General features: G+C 36.8%; 1 protein-coding gene across 3 annotated transcripts in view; it reads left to right on the top strand.

Moving 5' to 3' along the window:
* Nucleotides 1-20,847, top strand: part of LOC111510637 (nose resistant to fluoxetine protein 6) — an 86,360-nt gene that overhangs the window by 43,017 nt on the left and 22,496 nt on the right. For all 3 annotated transcript variants that reach the window (XM_074181423.1, XM_074181421.1, XM_074181422.1), the window contains 2 exons: nt 11,966-12,150; nt 18,432-18,552. In XM_074181423.1, the coding sequence (XP_074037524.1) occupies nt 11,966-12,150; nt 18,432-18,552 (306 nt within the window). The remainder of the gene's footprint in view (nt 1-11,965; nt 12,151-18,431; nt 18,553-20,847) is intronic.

Here is a 20,847-nt window from a genome sequence, read left to right as displayed (position 1 = left end):
GTAGTGAGCCCGCGAGAAGAGGATACATGGCGAGATTGCATGCTCTGTGGTGTTAAACACATCCGGAGCATGCCGCCTTTTCTGCCCAAAATCTTAGGGATTACGTATCCTATCTTCGGCGGCAAGGCTATATAGCTCCTCCCCAGCCTGCTAACGAAGTGGTAAAAGTGGCAGTTCTACCACCCGTTGGCACGGCTGGCGAGGAGACTCGCACCATACCACCAATGGAGACGACAATCAGAACACGCAGGGCGCTCCACAGAATTAGGCCCCTGAAGCCACAAAAACTGGCTTGTTTGGATGCGAAGATTCATAGTGTTCTAACAGAAGAGTCTGACATCTGGCAAATCAACACCGCCGTGTATAACGTCGTCCAATCGCTTTCCGAATCGGAGGGACGAAATCCCGGCCTTGTGGTTCGGAGGATTGAACGGCGTGTACACAAGATGGAGGCTAAGATCACGTCGACGAGACAACACGCGTCTCGTATCCAATGTGTGATGGACTACAGGGCGACCAATAGGCCCTTCACACCCGCAGTGCGGCGAATAGCCGCCAATCTACGACGTATCCATCACACTTCAAGCCAAGGCGTGCTGTTGACCACCAAACAGCACTGCCTTGATAGGATACGAATGCTAGTGGCTGCTAAGAAGTCACTAGTGAGGCGAGCGAGAAGTATCGCGGAAAATCTTAGGTTCCGCGACAAACCTTCTCGCTTATTCCAAGAGCCTCCACGTGTTGAGGATAATCCGCCGACTGCTGATCAGGTGGAATCCTTCTGGAAGGATATCTATGAACACCCGCAGCCACTCAACTCAGACACTCCAGCCCTAGCGCAATTCGAAGCTTTCAACAGAGAGCTTCGACAGCATGAGCTCAATGAACTGCGCAACCCGATAACCCCGGATGACGTTCGAAGAGCCCTTGTTGGTTCCAAGAACTTTGCTGTTCCAGGCCCAGATGGGCTGAACACTTATTGGTGGGAAAAACTACCAATTACCCACCGCCATCTGGCCAGAGTTTTCAACTCATGGCTGGACGGAGAGCAGCCGATTCCGGATTGGTTTGTCGAGGGGCGGAATGTTCTCAAACCCAAAAGCGGAGATTTGTCGATTCCTAAGAATTACAGACCGATAACATGCTTGAATTCGTGTTATAAGTTGTTCACAAGCATCTTATACACACGTAGACTCACCGCAGTTGACCGAGTGTTCGAACGGATATATGAGCAGAGAGGGTCGAAGAGAGGAGTCGCTGGATGTAAAGAGAACCTGCTCATCGATAGATGTGTAACGCAGGACTCGATACAATATAAGCGTAACCTCTCTATGGCCTGGATCGATTACCGTAAGGCATTTGATACAATTTCGCATGAGCTCATTTTGCATTTGCTCAGATGCCTTGCGGTACCCGATAACATAGTGAGATGCATTGAACAACTGAAACCACTTTGGCGAACTCGCTTCACCATAACATCTGGTCAAGCAAGACTCCAAACAGGGTGGGTCACTTTCAGAAGGGGTGTATTTCAGGGTGATTCCCTCAGTCCCCTTCTCTTCTGCATCTCACTATTGCTATTATCCGTTGCGCTCAGAAATACTCGAGGGTATAACTGTGACACCCCCGGAAACAGGAGGCACAAGGTCACCCATCTGTTTCATATGGATGATCTTAAACTTTATGCCTCTGGACAGAAGGATCTCCATCAGTCCTTGAGGGTGGTGGAGGAGTACACGCATGCTATCGATATGAAATTCGGGATAGACAAATGTGCAATGGTCCATTTCAAAAGAGGACGATGTGGGGACTACGGAGACGTATACTTACCTCGGGGTGGAACAACGCCACTCACAAGCGGTAACAGCAGTGAAAAACTCTCTCCGCGGCAAGTATCTGCACAAACTTCGACAGATCTGGTTATCGGAACTGTCGGGAAAAAAAACGAAGTTGCTGCAACAAATATGCTTGCCGTTCCAATCCTACTCTACTCGTTTGGAGTAGTGAAGTGGACTCGGGAGGAGCTGTATCAACTCGACGTGAAAACCCGAAAAATGATGCATCTCTATAGGAGTTTGCATCCCAAATCGTCCGTTTCACGGTTGTACTTCCCCCGACAACAGGGAAGCCGTGGACTTTTGAGTTAGGAATGTCTACATGACAGAATGGTACTAGATACAGCCTGTAAAGTCGTTAGCAGTTCGGATCGCCTTCTCTTCATGGTCTGTGACCATGTGAGAGCACGAATTGGAGCATTTCTCCTTGGGGCAGCTGCCCGAGCAGCTGATGAACTCGGTATAGTTTTCGACTCTGAACGAGGTGACCATAACTCTGTCACCGAGTTGGAACCCGTTCAGCAAAAAGCCTTACTTCTGCAGAGACACAAGGATAAGCCACTGCATGGGATCTTCTTCAATAACATCGGATATCTTGGCTTATCAAAGAGCCTGACGTTTGCTTTTCTCAGGTCGAGTGGGCTGAAGACGGAAACTGAGGGGTTCATCATGGCTTGCCAGGATGGTTTTTTCAACACCTTAGTCTACCGCAGTCGCGTGATGGGTATAGAGGTTCCTGACACAAGATGCAGGGCCTGCCGTGAGGCACCCGAGACTCTAATGCACTTGCTATCAGCATGTCCAGCATATGCGGTCTCGGCCTATATCCATCGACATAACGCGGCCTTAAGAGTGCTATATTATCATCTACGGCACTCTAACGGTATTGACGAGACACCGGTGTTGCCTTACGCTCCGGGGGATATTGAATCCGTTGTGGGAAACAAGAAGTGCCGAATTTATTGGAACTATTCCTTCCACACCCTCAGACTCATACAAGCTAATAAGCCTGATGTAGTCCTTCCCGATCACCAGAGCAAAACGATATTTGTCGTGGAGTTTGCAGCTCCTGGCGAGACGAATATCGTCAGAAAAGAGAAGGAAACACGGATAAAATATCGAGATTTCCTCTTCGAACTCCGCAGACTCTATCCAGATCACTCTGTCAAGATGGTTGTTTTGATTATTGGAGTCCTTGGTGGAATGATGTCCTCTCTACTCTCGAATCTTAAGATCATACCGGCTTGCCGCACTAAGGCAGAAATCTTAGCCGCACAGATGCAGAAGGCTGTCATTCTTGGCTCACTGCGTTTGCTCAGGTCACATGATTCTTGGACCCAATGATCACTCACCCCAAGGTATGGGGAGTGGTCACTGGTTGATAATGCTGGCGCGGCCTCCCGAATGTATCGGGGCTTCGGGGGATAGGGCCTGACCAGCGCACGCTACGGTGGAAAAAATAATAATAATAATAATATGCTATCAGCATGTCCAGCATATGCGGCCTCGGCCTATATCCATCGACATAACGCGGTCCTAAGAGTGCTATGTTACCATCTACGGCACTCTTACGGTATTGACGAGACACCGGTGTTGCTCTAAGCTCCGGGGATATTGAATCCGTTGTGGGGAACGAGAAGTGCCGAATTTATTGGAACTATTCGTTCCCCACCCTAAGGTTCATACAAGCTAATAAACCTGATGTAGTCCTTCTTGACCACCAGACCAAAACGATATTTGTCGTGAAGTTTTCAGCTCCTGGCGAGACGGATATCTTCAAAAAAGAAGGGGAAAAACGGTTAAAATATCGAGATTTTCTCTTCGAACTCCGCAGACTCTATCCAGATCACTCTGTCAAGATGGTTGTTCTGATTATCGGAGTCCTTGGTGGAATGATGTCCTCTCTACTCTCAAATCTCAAAATCACACCGGCTTGCCGCACTAAGGCAGAAATCTTAGCCGTACAGATGCAGAAGGCTGTTATTCTTGGCTCACTGCGCTTGCTTCGGGGGATAGGGCCTGACTAGCGCATACTACGGTGAAAAAATAATAATAATGTGTCTTCATTCTGTCAATCTAGGATGCATATAGATTTTTTCACATTGTGAACATAAACGATCCTAGGGCTGACGTCAAAGGCGAAGTTCAAATCAATAATTCAAAATAACTGATTTGTTCTACCACTTAACCTCACACAAGCTTAACATTATGGAATATGCCTATAATACAGAATTAAAAAAAACAATAATAGGGACTCTCAACAACTTAGGGATCTGAAATGTATCATTTGGTTTATTGCTTCCAATAAACATTCTTATAGAAGTACTTAAGACTAATCACATTCATTTTTTTAATTTCGTTTGGAATACCGTTGTACACGTAGCCAATTTGGTAACTGAAGGACCGTTCAAAGGATTCATGATGGTGAATTGGTGGTGTTAAAATACCTCCAAATCGAATATTGATTGATTGATTGATTGATTGATATTGATTCAAATCGAACATCTGTTCGAAATGAAATCTTCGTTATGATTATTCTGTGAAATAAGCACGCTGCATGCAACCGCCTATGCATTGCCATTTTAACCAACCCGTTTCAACCAATTTATTGGAAATACTTTCTCGCCTTCGAACCCCATGAATGAGACGTAAACATGAATTCTGAATCTTTTGGATTTTTTGCTCATATGCTTTCGTTAAGCATGTACCGTACACTGAATCAGCAAAATTCAGGGTAGACAAAACTAAACTATCACATAACATTATTTTTGTTGATTTTGTAAGAAAATTTCCATTTCCATAAATAATCTTATGAGTTCCATAAGCCTTTTGAATAAGTGTTTTCACGTGTGTTTCGAATCTCAAATTACCTTCGAGAATAATTCCCAGACTTTTCGCTTGATCTATAATGGACAGGTCCTTGTCAAGTATTTTTATTTTTATTCTGTCTTCAATCTTCTCCCTGACATTTTTTGGCCCAAATATTAAAACATTAAACTTTTTTGGATTGTTAACTAGACAATGATCAGTTGCAGTTTCAACAAAATTATTGATGTCTTTATTAACTTGTGCACAAGCCTTATCAACGTCTTCAGGTTTGAAAGGAATATAGATCTGTGTGTCGTCTGCGTATAAATGAGAAGAACAATGTCTGAGGGAGTTAACGAGCTGGCTGGTATTAATAGAAAAGAGTAGTGGACCTAGGATTGAACCTTGAGGCACTTCCGACTTCAATTCTAGAAAATTTGACTTATTGGCTGCTACCGTCACACTCTGATATCTTCCCCTCAAATAATTATTGAAGAATTTAACACTATCTGCAGATATTTCTATATGATGCAAAACTGACATTAGTACGTCATAGTTTATAGTGTTGAATGCCCTACTGAAATCAAGAAGTATCAGGGCTGTACATAAACAAACCTTTATCTGAAGCTGAGATAATATTATCTACTATATGTAGCAAGGCGGTAGTGCAACTATGTCCTCTTCTATATCCAGATTGTGTCGGCGGTAAAATTGATTTTTCATTCAGGTAATTCGTCTAACATATTTGACATCGTGGGTAAAATGCTTATTGCACGAAGGTCCTTCAGTTCTTGAGGATTAGTAGTTTTTCGTAGCAGTAATATTAGATCATTCTTCCAATTTGAAGAAAAATCATTATTGGTGAGACAGTAATTGATGATATGGGTGAAATAAGGCAGAATTACTGGACAGCATAGAAGACTCATTTTGATATACAAACCATCATGTCCAATTGCATTGGTTTTTATTTGACAAAGAGTTTGGGATACCAAAGACTGGTCAACTGGGGATAATTTAAAGTTGGAGTCATAAAGTACATTACTATTATATTGGGATATAATATCAACTAATGGAGAGATATTAAGTAAGGTATTAACAAAATAATTATTGATTTCATCTAAATTTTGCAAATAGGTGGAATATCAGCTTTAGCCTTCACGGGTAGAACTTTATTATTTTATTATTTTTCAATATGTTCCAGCATTGTTTATTGTTAGATACACTGAGCTTCGAGTTGAAAAAAGCTTTTTCTTCCCTCAAAATAGCTTTATACGTGGAGTTTCGCAGTTCCTTAAAAAATCCAGTGCTGGTTATTCTTCGTAACTTTGATTCTGCTAAGTGCCCTATTTTTAACTTTCATCATTTGTGAAATAGTGTCCGTTAACCAAGGTGCAGGAGGCTTTGTAATTCTACGTGTCTCAACAGGGGCATGTATATCAAAAAGCTCCTCCATACTAATCACAAGTATATGTAGTTTATCGTCAATATCTTCTTTCTCATAGATGGAAAATAATAAAATTCTATTGAGATCAAAATCAAAATTCACCAAATTCAATGCGCGATCCGTAACCATCCTAGATTCTTTGTGTTTCTTCTTCAGACGATATTCACAAAATACTAACTGGTGATCGGAAAAGTGTACATCCACGACCTCCTTTTCTGTACTCTATCTTTATCTTGTACAATAATCAAGTCAATCAAGGTTGAAGTGGATTTTGTTATTCTCGTCGGCAAGTCAATTATTTGGGATAGATTGAGTGTTTCCAAGATAGATAAAAAGTTGGTAACGTACGAATTTATCGAGTTGAGCAAATTGATATTGAAGTCACCTGTACAAATATCATGTGATAGAGATATAGAAATAACACTTGACCTATTTTCAAATTCATTTAGAAAATAAGAAACATCCTGTGATGGTGGTCTGTAAACCATTCCAACGGTACATAACTTACTCTGTGCATATATACATAATCCACCTGCACGCGACCCACGATCTTTTCTGTACAGTTTATATCTATCTACCATCAATAAGTTATCATCTATTCCCCCGTGGAGCTAGGTTTCGCTAATACATAAAATGTCAAAATTATATTTCAATAAGATTAATTCAAATTCGGTAAATGATGGCAGCAGCAATCTTAAATTGAGTTAACAAAAATGGGTAGAATAAAAAAAGTAATTTGATTCAGTAATCGTAAGAAATAATGAAAATACGAACGTGTTTATAGATAAGACAAAAACAAAAAGTAGAAAAAGAAATATGTATACAAACAGTCGATCAGTTTTTGCTGGTATTGACTGATAAAAAAGAAATTGGAATATATACATACCTTAATTATATATGAAAACATTTGCTCATGATAACTATAAAATGTTTAAATAATTTTTGTTATGTCTTCTTCATTTCTAATTTTAGCGACGGTGTCTTCAAACTTTATGAAGATATTTCCATTGGTGGTCCACATCATTCTATCTCTCGTTTTAGCTTTTTCCAGAGCCAGTTTCATCAAACTCAATTTTTCTTTTGTAAGGTCCTCTCGAATAATAATGCCTTTGCCTCGTAGTTTTTTCTTGTTGCTATAGATGGTATGTTTGGTATCATATCGGGCGAACTTGACAAAGATCGGGCGATTTTTTTTACTTTCACTAGTTCGGACTTCCATTGTCTATTATATAAAATGATTTGAAATCTTAAGAAAAGAATTAAAAATGAATAGCTGAAAATAACAATTATATCAAGCAAAATAAACCAGAAATGAAATAATAGTGAAATAAAATAGAAGTAAAAATAGAACAATTGAATGAATAAAATAATAAAGAAATGAAAAAAGAAAATAAAAATACAAAGTGGAGAGATTCCAAGTCACGAAAACGGGAATGTTTCCTACTCATTCATCAAACTCAAACACCTGTTCATGCAGCTGCAGTTTCGTAAGAAGGTATCATCTTTCTCTCCAACCGATTTACTGGAGTCTTTGAAGTCCACTAGATACTCGTTCGGACAACAAGAGGATTGTTCCGAATTCTTGGGGTTCTTGTTGAATACTCTTCGTGAGCAAAACAATAGCAAAATCAATACTCCTGACCGCTCTGGACTGAATGATTCCGTACTGCCCATTTCGTCTTGTGCTTGTAAATCTTTTGCTGGAAAAATCCTCACTTGTTTACTTTGTGGTAAATGTTCAAGAGGTAGCGAAAACTTATGTGAATTTCTGGAACTTCATCTAGCTTTTCCTAATATGACTAATAACCAGGCCGTGCAAAGCTTTCTGTTAAATCATCTGAAAATGGAATTTTTAACAGGTGATGATCGACTGTATTGTCAAACATGCGCCAAACTACCTGACTGTTAAAAGGAAACAAGTATAGCTGAGGCACTAGTCAATCTAATAATAACACTGATGATTTTCAAACAGGACTCAACCTCTAACGGAAGCAAGAAACTCTTTGGCAGTCAGTCATCACCCGAAGACGATTGTAGATACTAACAATCGAAAAGTCGTGAACTAACGTGACTTGGAATCTCTCCACTCTTTATTTTTATTTTCTTTTTTCATTCCTTTATTATTTTATTTATTCAATTGTTCTATTTTCACTTGTATTTTATTCCACTATTATTTCATTTCTGGTTTATTTTGCTTGATATAATTGTTATTTTCAGCTATTCATTTTTAATTCTTCTTTTTTAGTTGTTTCAGGGATTTCAAATCATTTTATATAGTAGACAATGGAAGTCCGAACTAGTGAAATTCATCATGAAACATTGTCAGTACCTTCAAACAAACATTTTTTTTACTATCGTACTTTCCCCATCTGAAACATTTCTCCATCTTGCTATCTTTCAATGGTATTTCCATCATTTCACGAAAAGTGTCAAGGACGATTTGACGACAATTTTCATATCTAGAATCTTTTAGAACATGAATGATTATTGAATTGCATTTGGAGTATTGCTCCCATTTTCGCTAGTTGACATTACTTTTTGAAGCACTTTTTTCTTGTCTTTCGAGTTCAAGTTCTAGTTCATTTTGTTTCTGCTCGAAAGCTTTGAATTTTTCATTGAAATCCTTCTGCAATGTACTTACAATTGTTTCAGTTATCTGATTCACAAATTCTTCTGATGAGCACAATTTCAAAACGGATGTTTTCACAATTAACTGTAGATCATCCTCTAATTTGTTTGCCGCTCCTTTACGAGACATTTTCACTTATTACAAAGAATTCAACAGAGGAAAAAAAGGAAATGACTAAGACAATTGGTAGTGACATAAGAAGTATTTCTGAGGATTCGTAATAAACTTCTCAATTGGTATATTTCTTGAGTTATTTACCGAATATCAGCCAGCACTTCACAACTCGACCTCACTCCTAAGCTAAGCTATGTAACATATGTATAACATATGTTATTAAGTCTCATTCAGTTTCTGAAATAATATATACCACTAGCTTTTGCCCGCGGCTTCGCTCGCGTTAAGAAGTATTATTATTAATCAGGTAAAGTTTTTGCGGCTTTACTTTTGTTTAGCGTGTGTAAAAAATTAGGGACTACAAAACTTTTTTGTACACAATATTCTTAACTAATTTGTCATTAGGTGCTAAAACTATCAATCTATTGAGTGAACTTACTCGTGAGCAAGCAACATAAAACTGCCCATGAGAGAAGCAATGTTCTCTCAAGTCAATATCCGCAATTTTGAGAGTTTGCCCCTGAGACTTGTTTATTGTCATGGCAAAGCAGACTTTTAGGAGAAACTGTAATCGTTTGAATTCGAAGGGGATTTCATTAGGTATTAATGGGATTCGTGGTATAAAAACAGTTTCCCCTTTCGCACTCCCAGTTAATATTGTGGCTTCCACTAAGGAAAATCACCATTACCGATTTTAAGAAGGGGATCTAAAAATCTACCAGCAGACTTATCCCCGCCCAAATGTGCTCTCATATTTTCAGAGAGTTTAAGAATATTAACCTGGGGCCACAAATTACATTTCTCAATGCACATTGCTGTCCAAATGGAGAAAAATGCTCATGTATCGGGAATTTGAGGATTCGCCAATCTGCTCCATCTGAACTTACATATCGACTACTTGCGTAGGTTGTAACTCCATCCTTTCCGTTCTTTAAAGTAAACGTAGACTGATCTGACCCTTCATTAACATATTTGCAAATGTATTTGAATGACTTCACTGAATGACGATACTCTACATTCACGTGAGCGTTAAATGTTCTTAATAGCACATGTTTATAAGGAACCACCCAACGATTATATGTTGTAACACCCTTGATGTTGACAGAGAATCCACCGTCATCCAGAGAACGTCTCCTGTACTGCGGATAACTATCATCACTGGTTTGAGTTTCCTCAATAAGAGCCTTAGGATAACGTTTGCTGCGCGAATTATCTTTCATGCATGGAGAATTTCGGTTTAAACTTCCACAGGCGCTATGTTTCATATTACTTTCAACAATTTCGTAAAGCTCAGGATCACGATCGTGGTTAGGTATTTCAGCAGAAATAATATTGTCAATTTGATCCGGAGTGATGCGATGTTGAAGCCATAAAAGTATATGATAATACGGAAGATCTCGCTAAGACTACACTGCTGCCAGTTCCATAATCAATACCTGGGTCATACGCCAAACCCGAAAGCAACTTGCTTTCCATACACGCTGAATTGTATCCTCTATACCGTGACTGAATCACTCTATGCACATCGGTATTCCAGGCCTGATATAGTGCAGCAAACTGCCTATATTTTTCAGGGTTTGCAGCCTTGTAGGTGGTGACAGATTGCCTGTGTTTTCAGGGTGTGCAGCCTGGTAGGTGGCGACAGCTTGCACCTGTACATCAGGGTTTTTTTTTTATATTCAGACACAGCTTTACGGTGGGATTCAGGTAGATCCTGTCCATATTTTTTTGGGACTTTTTTATTTGATTTTTTCTTGTGTGATTAGTAAACCTTGCTCTACGTTTGTTTTTCTTTTTTTCTATCAATGTCACAAACTCAGATTGGGACAATAAACTTCTTATTGAATTTTTATCATAATTTATTGCTCTAAAATAGGTACCTCCTGACAACCCTTATCAACTTTAAGTTGCGAAGGTGTATCAATTCCAAAATCATGTTCTTCTACAGCTACTTCCATATGACGCCGAGTAATTTTCTGTGCTGCTATGGGAAGATAGGCATCAAAATGCCCACTGGACAAATCTTTGCTGAATCGTAATCGCCTAACCGGATAGCCGTTAGATCCAGATTCCGTATATATGAGATCGTTTCTATAAACTTCAAACTTAAATGGGAATATTATTCCTACTGCTATCAACTCACAAGTCATAAGTATCATTTTTCATCATACCAGCAAAATATTCGTCAGGTGTTACGTAGTTATCACCATTCCTGTCGTGGGTCATAATTGAAAACTTGCTCCAGTCATTAACCACATATCTGACAATTTCTGAACGCTCCTCCATCGCTCTATCTTGTGTTCCGTACATTAAATAAGAGAGAGCACGAAACAAACATGCACCGTCACCAACAATAGGAACGATAGTACATTCTTCAACTTCTCCATTAACGTTCAGATTTTCTTTCGCCATTCAAAAAAGTCTAACCGACAAAACCCATACTTAAACCAAACGAAAACAAAACAAATGCCAAATGCAAAGCAGAGTCTATCACCAAAACTACTAAACCGAAACAAAGCAAATACAATCCACAATATGCCAAGAAAAAAACAGCCAAAATCGTCAAATATAATCCGCTAGAAATATTTATTAGTATGTACCATTAGATACGGCGGCCATTCATCATCGGATACATGTAACTCAGTGAAAACACGATAGCACAACGACAACGATAGCGCGTTTTAAAAAACTACTAACGCCATCTATTATCAACATTCAGAACTGAAAATTATTTTGTTCGTCTCAATTTATTCGACCCATTAGGTACTGATTGATATGTTCAAACTAATACATTTACATCCTCTATCATTCCTTATTTCATCCCCTTAGGGGTGGAATTTATCAAAATCCTTTTTCAGGGAAAGCCTACGTCATAGTAGCTTTATGCATGCAAAGTCTCAGACTGATCGGTTTAAAATTGACAAAGTTTATTACAAACTTTCATCCCCTATTTTATCCCCTTGGCGGTAGAATTGATCAAAATCCTCTCTTAGCGGATGCCTACCTCATAACATCTACCTGTATGCCAAATTTCAGCCCGATCCGTCCAGTGGTTTGGGCTGTGCGTTGATTGATCACTATGTCAGTCAGTCAGTCATCTTTGTGTTATATATATTTAGAGATTATTTTTTTCAGTGCGTAGAACAAGCTTGGTATCTTGCTGTGGATTCTCAATTATTCTTCATCTCTCCAATAATACTCATATACTTTCTGAAGATGCCTTGGAGAACCTCTTCAATGTGTATTGTTGCATGTATTATATCAGCACTGTATGCATTCGTGATAACAGTACAGAATGAATTGGGAGCTACATATATCGAGTAAGTTAAAGCAATAATCAATAAGTTTCTATAAAGAATTTTTCAATATTTCAGGTAATGAAATCGAAATTTTGAATCGAAACAGAATAAATATACACTAAATTATTTCATTGTTTAAAATCAACTCACAGTTTTGAAACAAGAAATTAATGAAATATAGAAAAATTGAATATGTTTCCTCAAGTTTGTGAAAAGGTGAAGTGAAATAAAAATAAAAAAGAAAAGTGACTGATGATATTAAAAATAGTTTAGGAATGACCGAATCATTATGAGCTAGAAGAGTATTGCTGAAACACAAAATTGGTTATTGCATGTGTTACATGAAATGATCGAAGGAAAATTAATATATGATATCGAAATGAAATTTCAAACCTACTTTCTTATTGCTGAGTGAATGTTTCATAGTTCAGGATAAAACCATCTGAATTGAGTTTTTTTTCAAATCACGGTTCTTCAGACACCACTCTTCAAATCTACTTTTCTCTACGATAAAGTAAGCCTATAGGCGATATGTGGAGTATATTTCTGGCCTTTTCCATCTTGATACAAAAAAAAATGTGGCAATCTTTCAAAAGAAGGAAGCAATCAATTTCAAAAATTAACTCAATGTGTAGATGTGTACATCATGCAAAGAAGTAATGTTCAGACACAAACTGAAAGAAAAAGGCATTTCGAAACAGTTATTTTCATATAAATAATAAATTACAGGGAAAATATTCTTTCAAAACATACAATCAAAAATTACATACAATCAATAATATCAGAACAATCAATTATGAGTTGGTTTTATGCCATAATATTCTAGTGTCGTCGGCAAATGAAGTAAATTCACCCTCTTTATGGATGTTAGTCAAATCGTTGATATAGAGTAGAAATATGGTAGGACCGAATACTGAGCCTTGTGGTACTCCGTTATATACCTATTGTATATTGATGTATATTCAACACTTTGACTTCTTTTCTATAGATGAGACTCGAACCATTCATGATTAATACCTTCAATGCTTTAAAGAAATTGCAAAAGACTACTGCTGTGATCTTTCTTCTATTGATGTTACTATAGACATAATATAAAAATGAAAATATGGCATAATGAGTATTTTTGTTTGACTGAAATCCAAATTGTTTGGAGCTTGTTATATTACCGAAGTTCGAATATTTGGTTAAAAGTATTCTACAAAATTGGGCGATAGTTCGAAAGATTCTTTTGATCACCACCTTTGCAAATAGGAATTAATTGCCATAGACGTTTTTAAGAACGAGGGAAAAAACCCGTTAGGAATGCTTGATTGATTGCCTTCGCCAATGCATTCAGGGCAAGTAACAGTAAGATTTTCAAAAATTTTCATTGATAATTCGTCGATTCCAAATGTTTATAAATTTTTAAACGAACCGATTATCGCCTGTAACTCGCAAACATAAATAGAGTACAAAATTAGTTTGTCGTAAGAAATTACATTATGTAATTGAACTGTAATATTTATCAAATTCATCTACTGGTATTGGTATTTCTACTTGTTCATTTTGACACTTATCTCGAAAGTAATTAATAATGGACCAAGTCTTTTAAGCTCTATTACTTGCTTGGTTAATCCTTTTTTGATAAAAGTTATATTTTGCATGATAAATCAGTTTTTCTTGAATGTTTTTGTATTGTTTGACATAGTTGTGAAATGCTGAGATTTTTGTGCCTTTGGTAAGCCAATGCTTTTTCAATATCAATTTTATCATTTGGTGGGAAAAAGAGTAAATAAAATTGGACCTGTGCTGAAAATAAAAAGGTTGAAGAGGATCAATAACTTCCTGACTATGTTCCCAATTAATTTGAAAACAGTTTAGATAGAACTTATTAAATATAGTTTGTTGAAACGTAAAGTCTTCCTTACTTGAACTTTTCAGCTTGTTTGGTGGAATCGATGTTAACACTGAAGTTAATAGCTTCATTATCTGATAATCCAGAGAAAACAATTGACTGGAAATTATCGTCGAAGTTGCTACATACATAATCAATTATCGAATGACTATCTTATATCATACGAGTTGGAATGTCAATATACACTTTCAAGGCAAATAAGACAGTAGATTAATCAGAAACTACGTTAAATTCGATTCAACTCCGTCAAAATTTATATTGAAGTCCCCGGTTAAAATAATAATTGACTCAGAAAGAAGTACATTGAGCAATGATTCAAGAAAAAGAAAGGTGTTGATGTCAGAAGAAAGTGATCGACATAAACATGGAATGAAAGTATTCAGATTTTTTGAATAAACTACAGGAAGCTCAAAAACTTTTCCAAGAAACAAATGGTTGCATTTATCACAATTGCCAAACCTTAGTTCATTACTCATCATGAGATGAAATGGTTCTGCAATACTAAGATAATATAGCGAAATTGTAAACGAAAACTAACTAAACTTGTTTCAACCAATGTTAAAACAGTACAAAATTTGGAAAATACAGTAGTACAAAATTTGGAAAATGTGAGTCTTCTAAATGAGTAAATAATTCATCAGTTTTATTTCGCAACGATTGAATATTTAATAAAACCATAGTAAGACTACCTCAATTATCACTGGAATTGTCAGATTGATACACAGTTATTATACATATTGACGTCACAGTACGTCAAAGATATTATGAAATGCAAATAATATAAATCAGTATTTGTATATAAATACACAACAAGATAAAAATATTTTATTCGAGGATGGAGTGAGTTGCGCATGACACATGTTATAGAAAGATTTAACTTCAAACATGAGATGAATATTTTGAAACTGTATGTGAACAATGAGAATTGCATCCAAATAATGATTCTTTTGAAACAAAACATTTTTATAGTTTCAATGTCGTAAAAGTGTTTTATGATGTCAACAATTTCATATTTCGATTTTTTTCAAGTTTACATCGTTTGACTGCCTAGGTAGTGTGGAGCTTTTTCTTATAAAAGTGAATACCCATTGAATGAAGGAACTGTCAGACTTCATAATGATCACATGATGACGACAAGAATCTCTATATCTAATATCAGCAAATATTCTCAATATTTTTTTCCCCGAGTATAAAAAAAGATTGCCAATCATTTGAATTTTCACATAGTGAGATGCTATATGAAATATGAGACTTGAAAAAACAATTTTCAATATAGCAAAACTGATTAGGATTCTGGTTACCTTAATAAAAGTAAGGTACTGGATGATTTATTTTTCAAATTCAGAATGTAACTAGTAAAGTTTTAACTATCATATAGACTAAATCTCAATAATTTATTACTTTGCAATTCAGATTTTGGTGGAATCAGAACCACACTGTCAGCGGCCATAGAGGTGTCCTTATAGATCTACCTCCTCTCCATATTTTCTGGAGAGAGAGCCTAGATGGACTGCACATAGACTTATGTACATGACCAATTGCACAAATCAATCTAATGCAGAGAACAATAGCACAGTAGAATAATACAACCAGTAGGCTCTCTTACAACGTGATCCGCCCGAGTTGCCAGGGACCTTCAAACGCTCTTAGGATGAGATTCTGATCCAATGCGTTCAGTGCTGTAGTATCGAAGGATTCGACGGTACCACGGGCATCGGATTAGTTATAATAAACGGTCGGAAATTGATATTGTGTTCAGTTTATTCGCTGTTGTTATTATTGTTTTTAGTTATCGTAGTTGGTTATAAGTAACTCACCACAAAATCTTCTAAAATATCCTCAAATTTCGTTTTTATATGAGTACATGCCTATGGTAAAAGAACGAAATTGGCATCGCATTTCGTTTCGAGGTCATCGAGAACTTCGTGAATTTATGAATGAAAGTAGTGGTAGTGGACTTACTAGTTGATTTTTACTATGACAATAGACTGCTGGTTGACACTGGTAGTCACAGAATTCTGACACTATGCGTCCAACTGTCAACTACGAAATGCCTTATACTGTACTCTTTCTGAATGGAGAGGACTGGATCCTCCGGGAGAAGGAAATATTAGGAGCAGATAGGTGTTGGTTCCCAGATGTATCAAAATCACCTTCATGTTCTGGTGCAGGTGTTTTCAGTCGTAGACCCAGGACAGAGATATCAACCTGCCTAGGGACCTATGCGACTGTATTCCAAGCGGAAATCTATGCTATTGAATCGTGTGTGAAGAGATTTCCAAAAACTACTCTCATCGATGGAAAGACGTAACAAATTATCTAGGGTCTGAATTCCTGGCCACACTAGCCTGAAAGGCAATGAGAATCGCTTTGGGCTTTGCCAAAAAAAGATGGAACACCTGGATGGCAAGAAGATTTATGGACTTCTGGCGAAATCTTTCAGGATTGGCTCACTCCAAGGTGTTCATTCACTTTTCGAAGCTTGAAACCTTGAACAGTGGTTGGACTATAGTAGGTATGAACTACGATGTTTAACAGGCCTATTCACAGGTCACTGTCGTCTGATCATATGCACAGACTCGTACTGTACTGTAGGTACTGATGAAACAACAGAGCATATACTTTGTGCCTGCCCCGCTCAACATATGAATTAACCGGTTTCGTTAAGAAGCTGGGTTCATTTGGTCGAGTGAGAAAAGGTGTGAGCCACAATGAACCCTTGCGGGTTGTGATGGAGGGACGAATAGACCCACTCACTTTTGACCTTACCCAACCTATACAAAAGATGATGGATAAATATGTGTTTTTATGGAAAATCAAAATATTTCTCCAATTCATCAGATGTTGCTCTTTAATATAAACTCCATATGTTTTGTAACTTTTCATTATCTGATAACGGTTATGAACACTAAATTTGTGGGTAATATTATAAGAAAACATATTCAGTATTATTAACTACTTCAAATGATGTTTGTTGTATGGATTCTGATTGTCTTCATGAACTGTCATCTTCATTTAATAATAATAATTAACTTGAAAACCTATAATTGCTTACATTTCATTTGAACGATAAATAAACCAATACAAGGTTAAGAAATTGCCAATTCTTAGTGAGGATGGTATTATATTTTCAAACAGGTTGTTTCTCAACACTGAGATTCAAAACTTTGAATGTTTACCACTCGAGATTTTATTCCTATCATTTTGTTTGGAATTCTATTATACTCGTCGTATATACGAGGAAGTGAATATTTATGATTCATTGGTCCTATTCATTCAGTACGTATATATTTTTATGATTTCACTTCAATACTCGTATTGTATTTTTGTGAATCAAATTTTATTTCTGTTCTTGAATTTGTGTGAGTGAATATTATAAAAGAGAATATATTGACATCTATTTTTTCTACTCTCTGTGAAAGAGTAACTGAATATTTGTAGTCTTTGTTATATATTATTTCAAGAAAGTATGTTTCAAGAATTTCCATTTTTTCAACTCGGATTTCGCTGCCCCTCCGTATCCTGATTTTTTATAAGTGACTTATGACTGAATTAGAGTAAAATAGAGCATGTTTTAATGATTCACACTGGTGTATAGTTTCAGTTATTTGAATTTCAGCAATAATATTCACATGATTTTTATATAGCTATAATATTCGATACAATCAAGTAGTTTTACTTTTACATTTCGATTTCATTGAATTCAACAGAAAATTTTAAATAGATGGATGGAATATATTTTTCTGAAAATTTATTGTTAAGATATTCCGGTCAATAAACCAGTGATGCTTTTGAAATCTGTTTGTATTTCAGTTCCTTGGATATTTCTTCATTCATTTCGAAAAAAAATATTTCAGCTCCTGATTGAGCTAGGACATATTTTTGTGGGTTTTTTCTGATGGCTGCAGGAATGTGTTGGTGCAAAATTGATATCTTGTAAATTCCTTATGTGCATGAAACCCGATGCAAAAATAATACATTTTTTTGGTGCCACTTTGTGACTGAAACAATAAAAAAATTGATGTATCGTTTCAGAGATCTTCAAGATCTAAATTTTACGATTTTTATTGCTTATATCTGGACAAGTTTTTATTGTATTCAGATTCGAAATCCCATAAAATTACCGTTTCGAAAAGTTCTGCAAATTCTGGAATTTGTCTGAGGCTATTTATAAATGGGCCAAAACAACATTCAAAAATCTAGTTTTACCGTTATATCTGAACATGTTTTTAATGTTCAAACATTGTTTTCAGTATCCAGAATAAAAACTATTTTGACAAACTATTTATGGTGATATTATCTCTCGAAACAAATAAGTAGAATCCTGCTATTAATTTATTTCGCTATTTGGATAGCATGCTCGGGTTAAAAGGCTATTATTAACACGAATGTCAATCATTCATTTCAGAGGGAACCAAGCATATCTAGAGAGAATTTATGGATCCACCTTCGTTCGTATGCCACCCTATTTGATCGGATTGATTTTTGGATTTCTTTTATATAAATATCAGAAAATAAAAATACCAATGGTGAGTTGTACTGAAAATCTTTCATTCTGTAGAGATTATGATTAGATATTTTCTGGAAGTTCACAGGGTGTACTACTCTCGTATGGTTTATTCACAGGGTGTTCAATTTGGTAAACCCAAGAAAAAAGTAATCCCGAGTTTTGTTTTCATTGGTATTCGATTGAATTATAAATGGAAAATGAAAATATACTATTTTTCAAAATAACCGGTCAAAAATTTTTTTTTCATTTGGTCCAGCAGTACATACAAGTATATAGTGCTAAATGAACCCATTTCGTGCTATAAATCCCACCATGACACACGAACGAATATATATTATATAGTGAAAATATATGTAGGTAGTGTTTAATAGAGAAAACTCAACTTTGATGAGACACATATATAAGGTGTTTCACATGTTGACATTTATTTTTAGCTTTCATTCATTATTTTCTGTCTCTATCGTCTGCCCACACATTGTCTGTGTGGGCAGAGAAAACAGGGAGTACACGCCGGAAAACATTCATAAAGGGGCAGTCTGAAAAAAGAACTGACAAACTGTTTCAACATAGTAGGGATTTTTCATTAGTTCGGACTTCAGTTGTCTAATATGGTAACGATTAAATTAAGCAAAACAAACCTGAACTGAAATTACAATAAAATAAAATGAAAGCAATAAATGAAAACTGAACAATTAACAAGAAATAAAAATTGAAAATTACCAATTAAAAGATTTCAAGTCAAGTTACTTCACGATGTTTTGATTGTAAGTATCCACAATCTTCTTTGGGTGATGACTGGATTCCTCCGAGTGATGACTATTTATAGGTGTTTGGCGGGAGTTGGCCGTTTTCCGATTGATTATGGGTTTCCATATGTTGCGTATCTCTACGCTAGTTTGGCTAAATGCGTCGTTTGACAACATATATACAGCTCCTTTGACTTTTCTTCAAAATCAGTGTTCCTCCTTGTGGAGGACTTCCTTCTCCACTGTGGAAGTGATGGAAGGTCTTACGCTGTTGATGTGCTTCAGGAAGGTGTCTAGTTCTGTATTCCTATGGTTCCATATTATGAAAGTGTCGTTAACGTATCTAAACAAGATTCGAGACTTCTTGTGAGCTTCTTCAATGGCCAGAATTTCAAACCACTCCATAAATATATTGGCTATAACTGGTGAAAGTGGTGATCCCACAAGGAATTGCCATTCTTAGACATATTGGTGAAGAGGACCGATACTCAGTGGAAAACATCTGAATACCGAAAATCTACTCACACGGGACAGTATCTGAACCACAAATCCAACCACTATCGATCGATTAAAAGACGAATCATCAAGACTCTAGTGGGCCGTGCTTTCGGGCACTGTAATTAGGAGGAAGGCCTTGTGAAGGATATATACATCATCAACAATGATCTTCAACGGAATGATTACTTCAACGTGATGGTGGAACAGACTTCGGCTGTCGACAGCAAGATCCTCACAAGGAAGAGAAGCTGTCACAACCAGTATTTGTAATTATCTACATCAGAGGAAAGGATAAGAAGAATTTGGTCCAAATACAGGGTGTAACTGAATAAGTGTAAAACATTTGAGGAGGCGATTCCTCATTGAAAAAAGATAGAATCTTTCATATAAAGAAACTTCATTGGAGCATCCCTTGTTAAGATACAGCCCCTTAAAGGGGTGGAACCACCCCTTACAACCATGGGGTAAACCAAATAAATTTATGACTAAGTGTCTTTTTGGTAGTACAAAACATCAGGTTAATTTCATTATTGTAACTTTTTTAGTGCTCGTGAAAAAAATTGTTATACAAATTTTATGTACCCCCTTCAAGGGGCTGTATCTTAACAAGGGATGCTCCAATGGAATTTCTTCATATGAAATATCCTATCTTTTTTTTCGATGTTAAGTGTTTTACACTTATTTAGTTACACCCTGTATAACATCAGAACCTGCTTCAGATCCGGAAACACTGTCCGTAGCGGCCTCACGAAAACCAAGCCACCAAACGCGGACTGCGATTCCGGATACAGGATACCCTGCGAGTGCAGAGAATCCTACATTGGTGAAACTAAAAAGTCATTAAAAGTCGACATCTCCGAGCACAAGAAACACACACAGCGAGAAGAAACCAGCAAATTGGCAATAGCAGAGCATATTTGGACTCATCAACAAGGAGGAACACTGGTTGAAGAGATAATTTGAAAAAGCCGCATATATGTTGTCGAACAACGCAGTTAGTCAAGCTAGCGTAGAGATACGCAACATATGGAAACCCATAATCAATGGAAAACGACCAACTCCCGCCAAAC

The sequence above is a fragment of the Leptinotarsa decemlineata genome, unplaced genomic scaffold, assembly GCF_025532065.1.
Source record: "Leptinotarsa decemlineata unplaced genomic scaffold, Ldec_3_MD MMD2_tig00026314_RagTag_RagTag, whole genome shotgun sequence".
In the NCBI taxonomy this organism is placed as follows: Eukaryota; Metazoa; Arthropoda; class Insecta; order Coleoptera; family Chrysomelidae; genus Leptinotarsa; species Leptinotarsa decemlineata.
The sequence above is the reverse complement of the archived record's forward strand: the minus strand, read 5'-3'. Positions and strand labels throughout refer to the sequence as shown.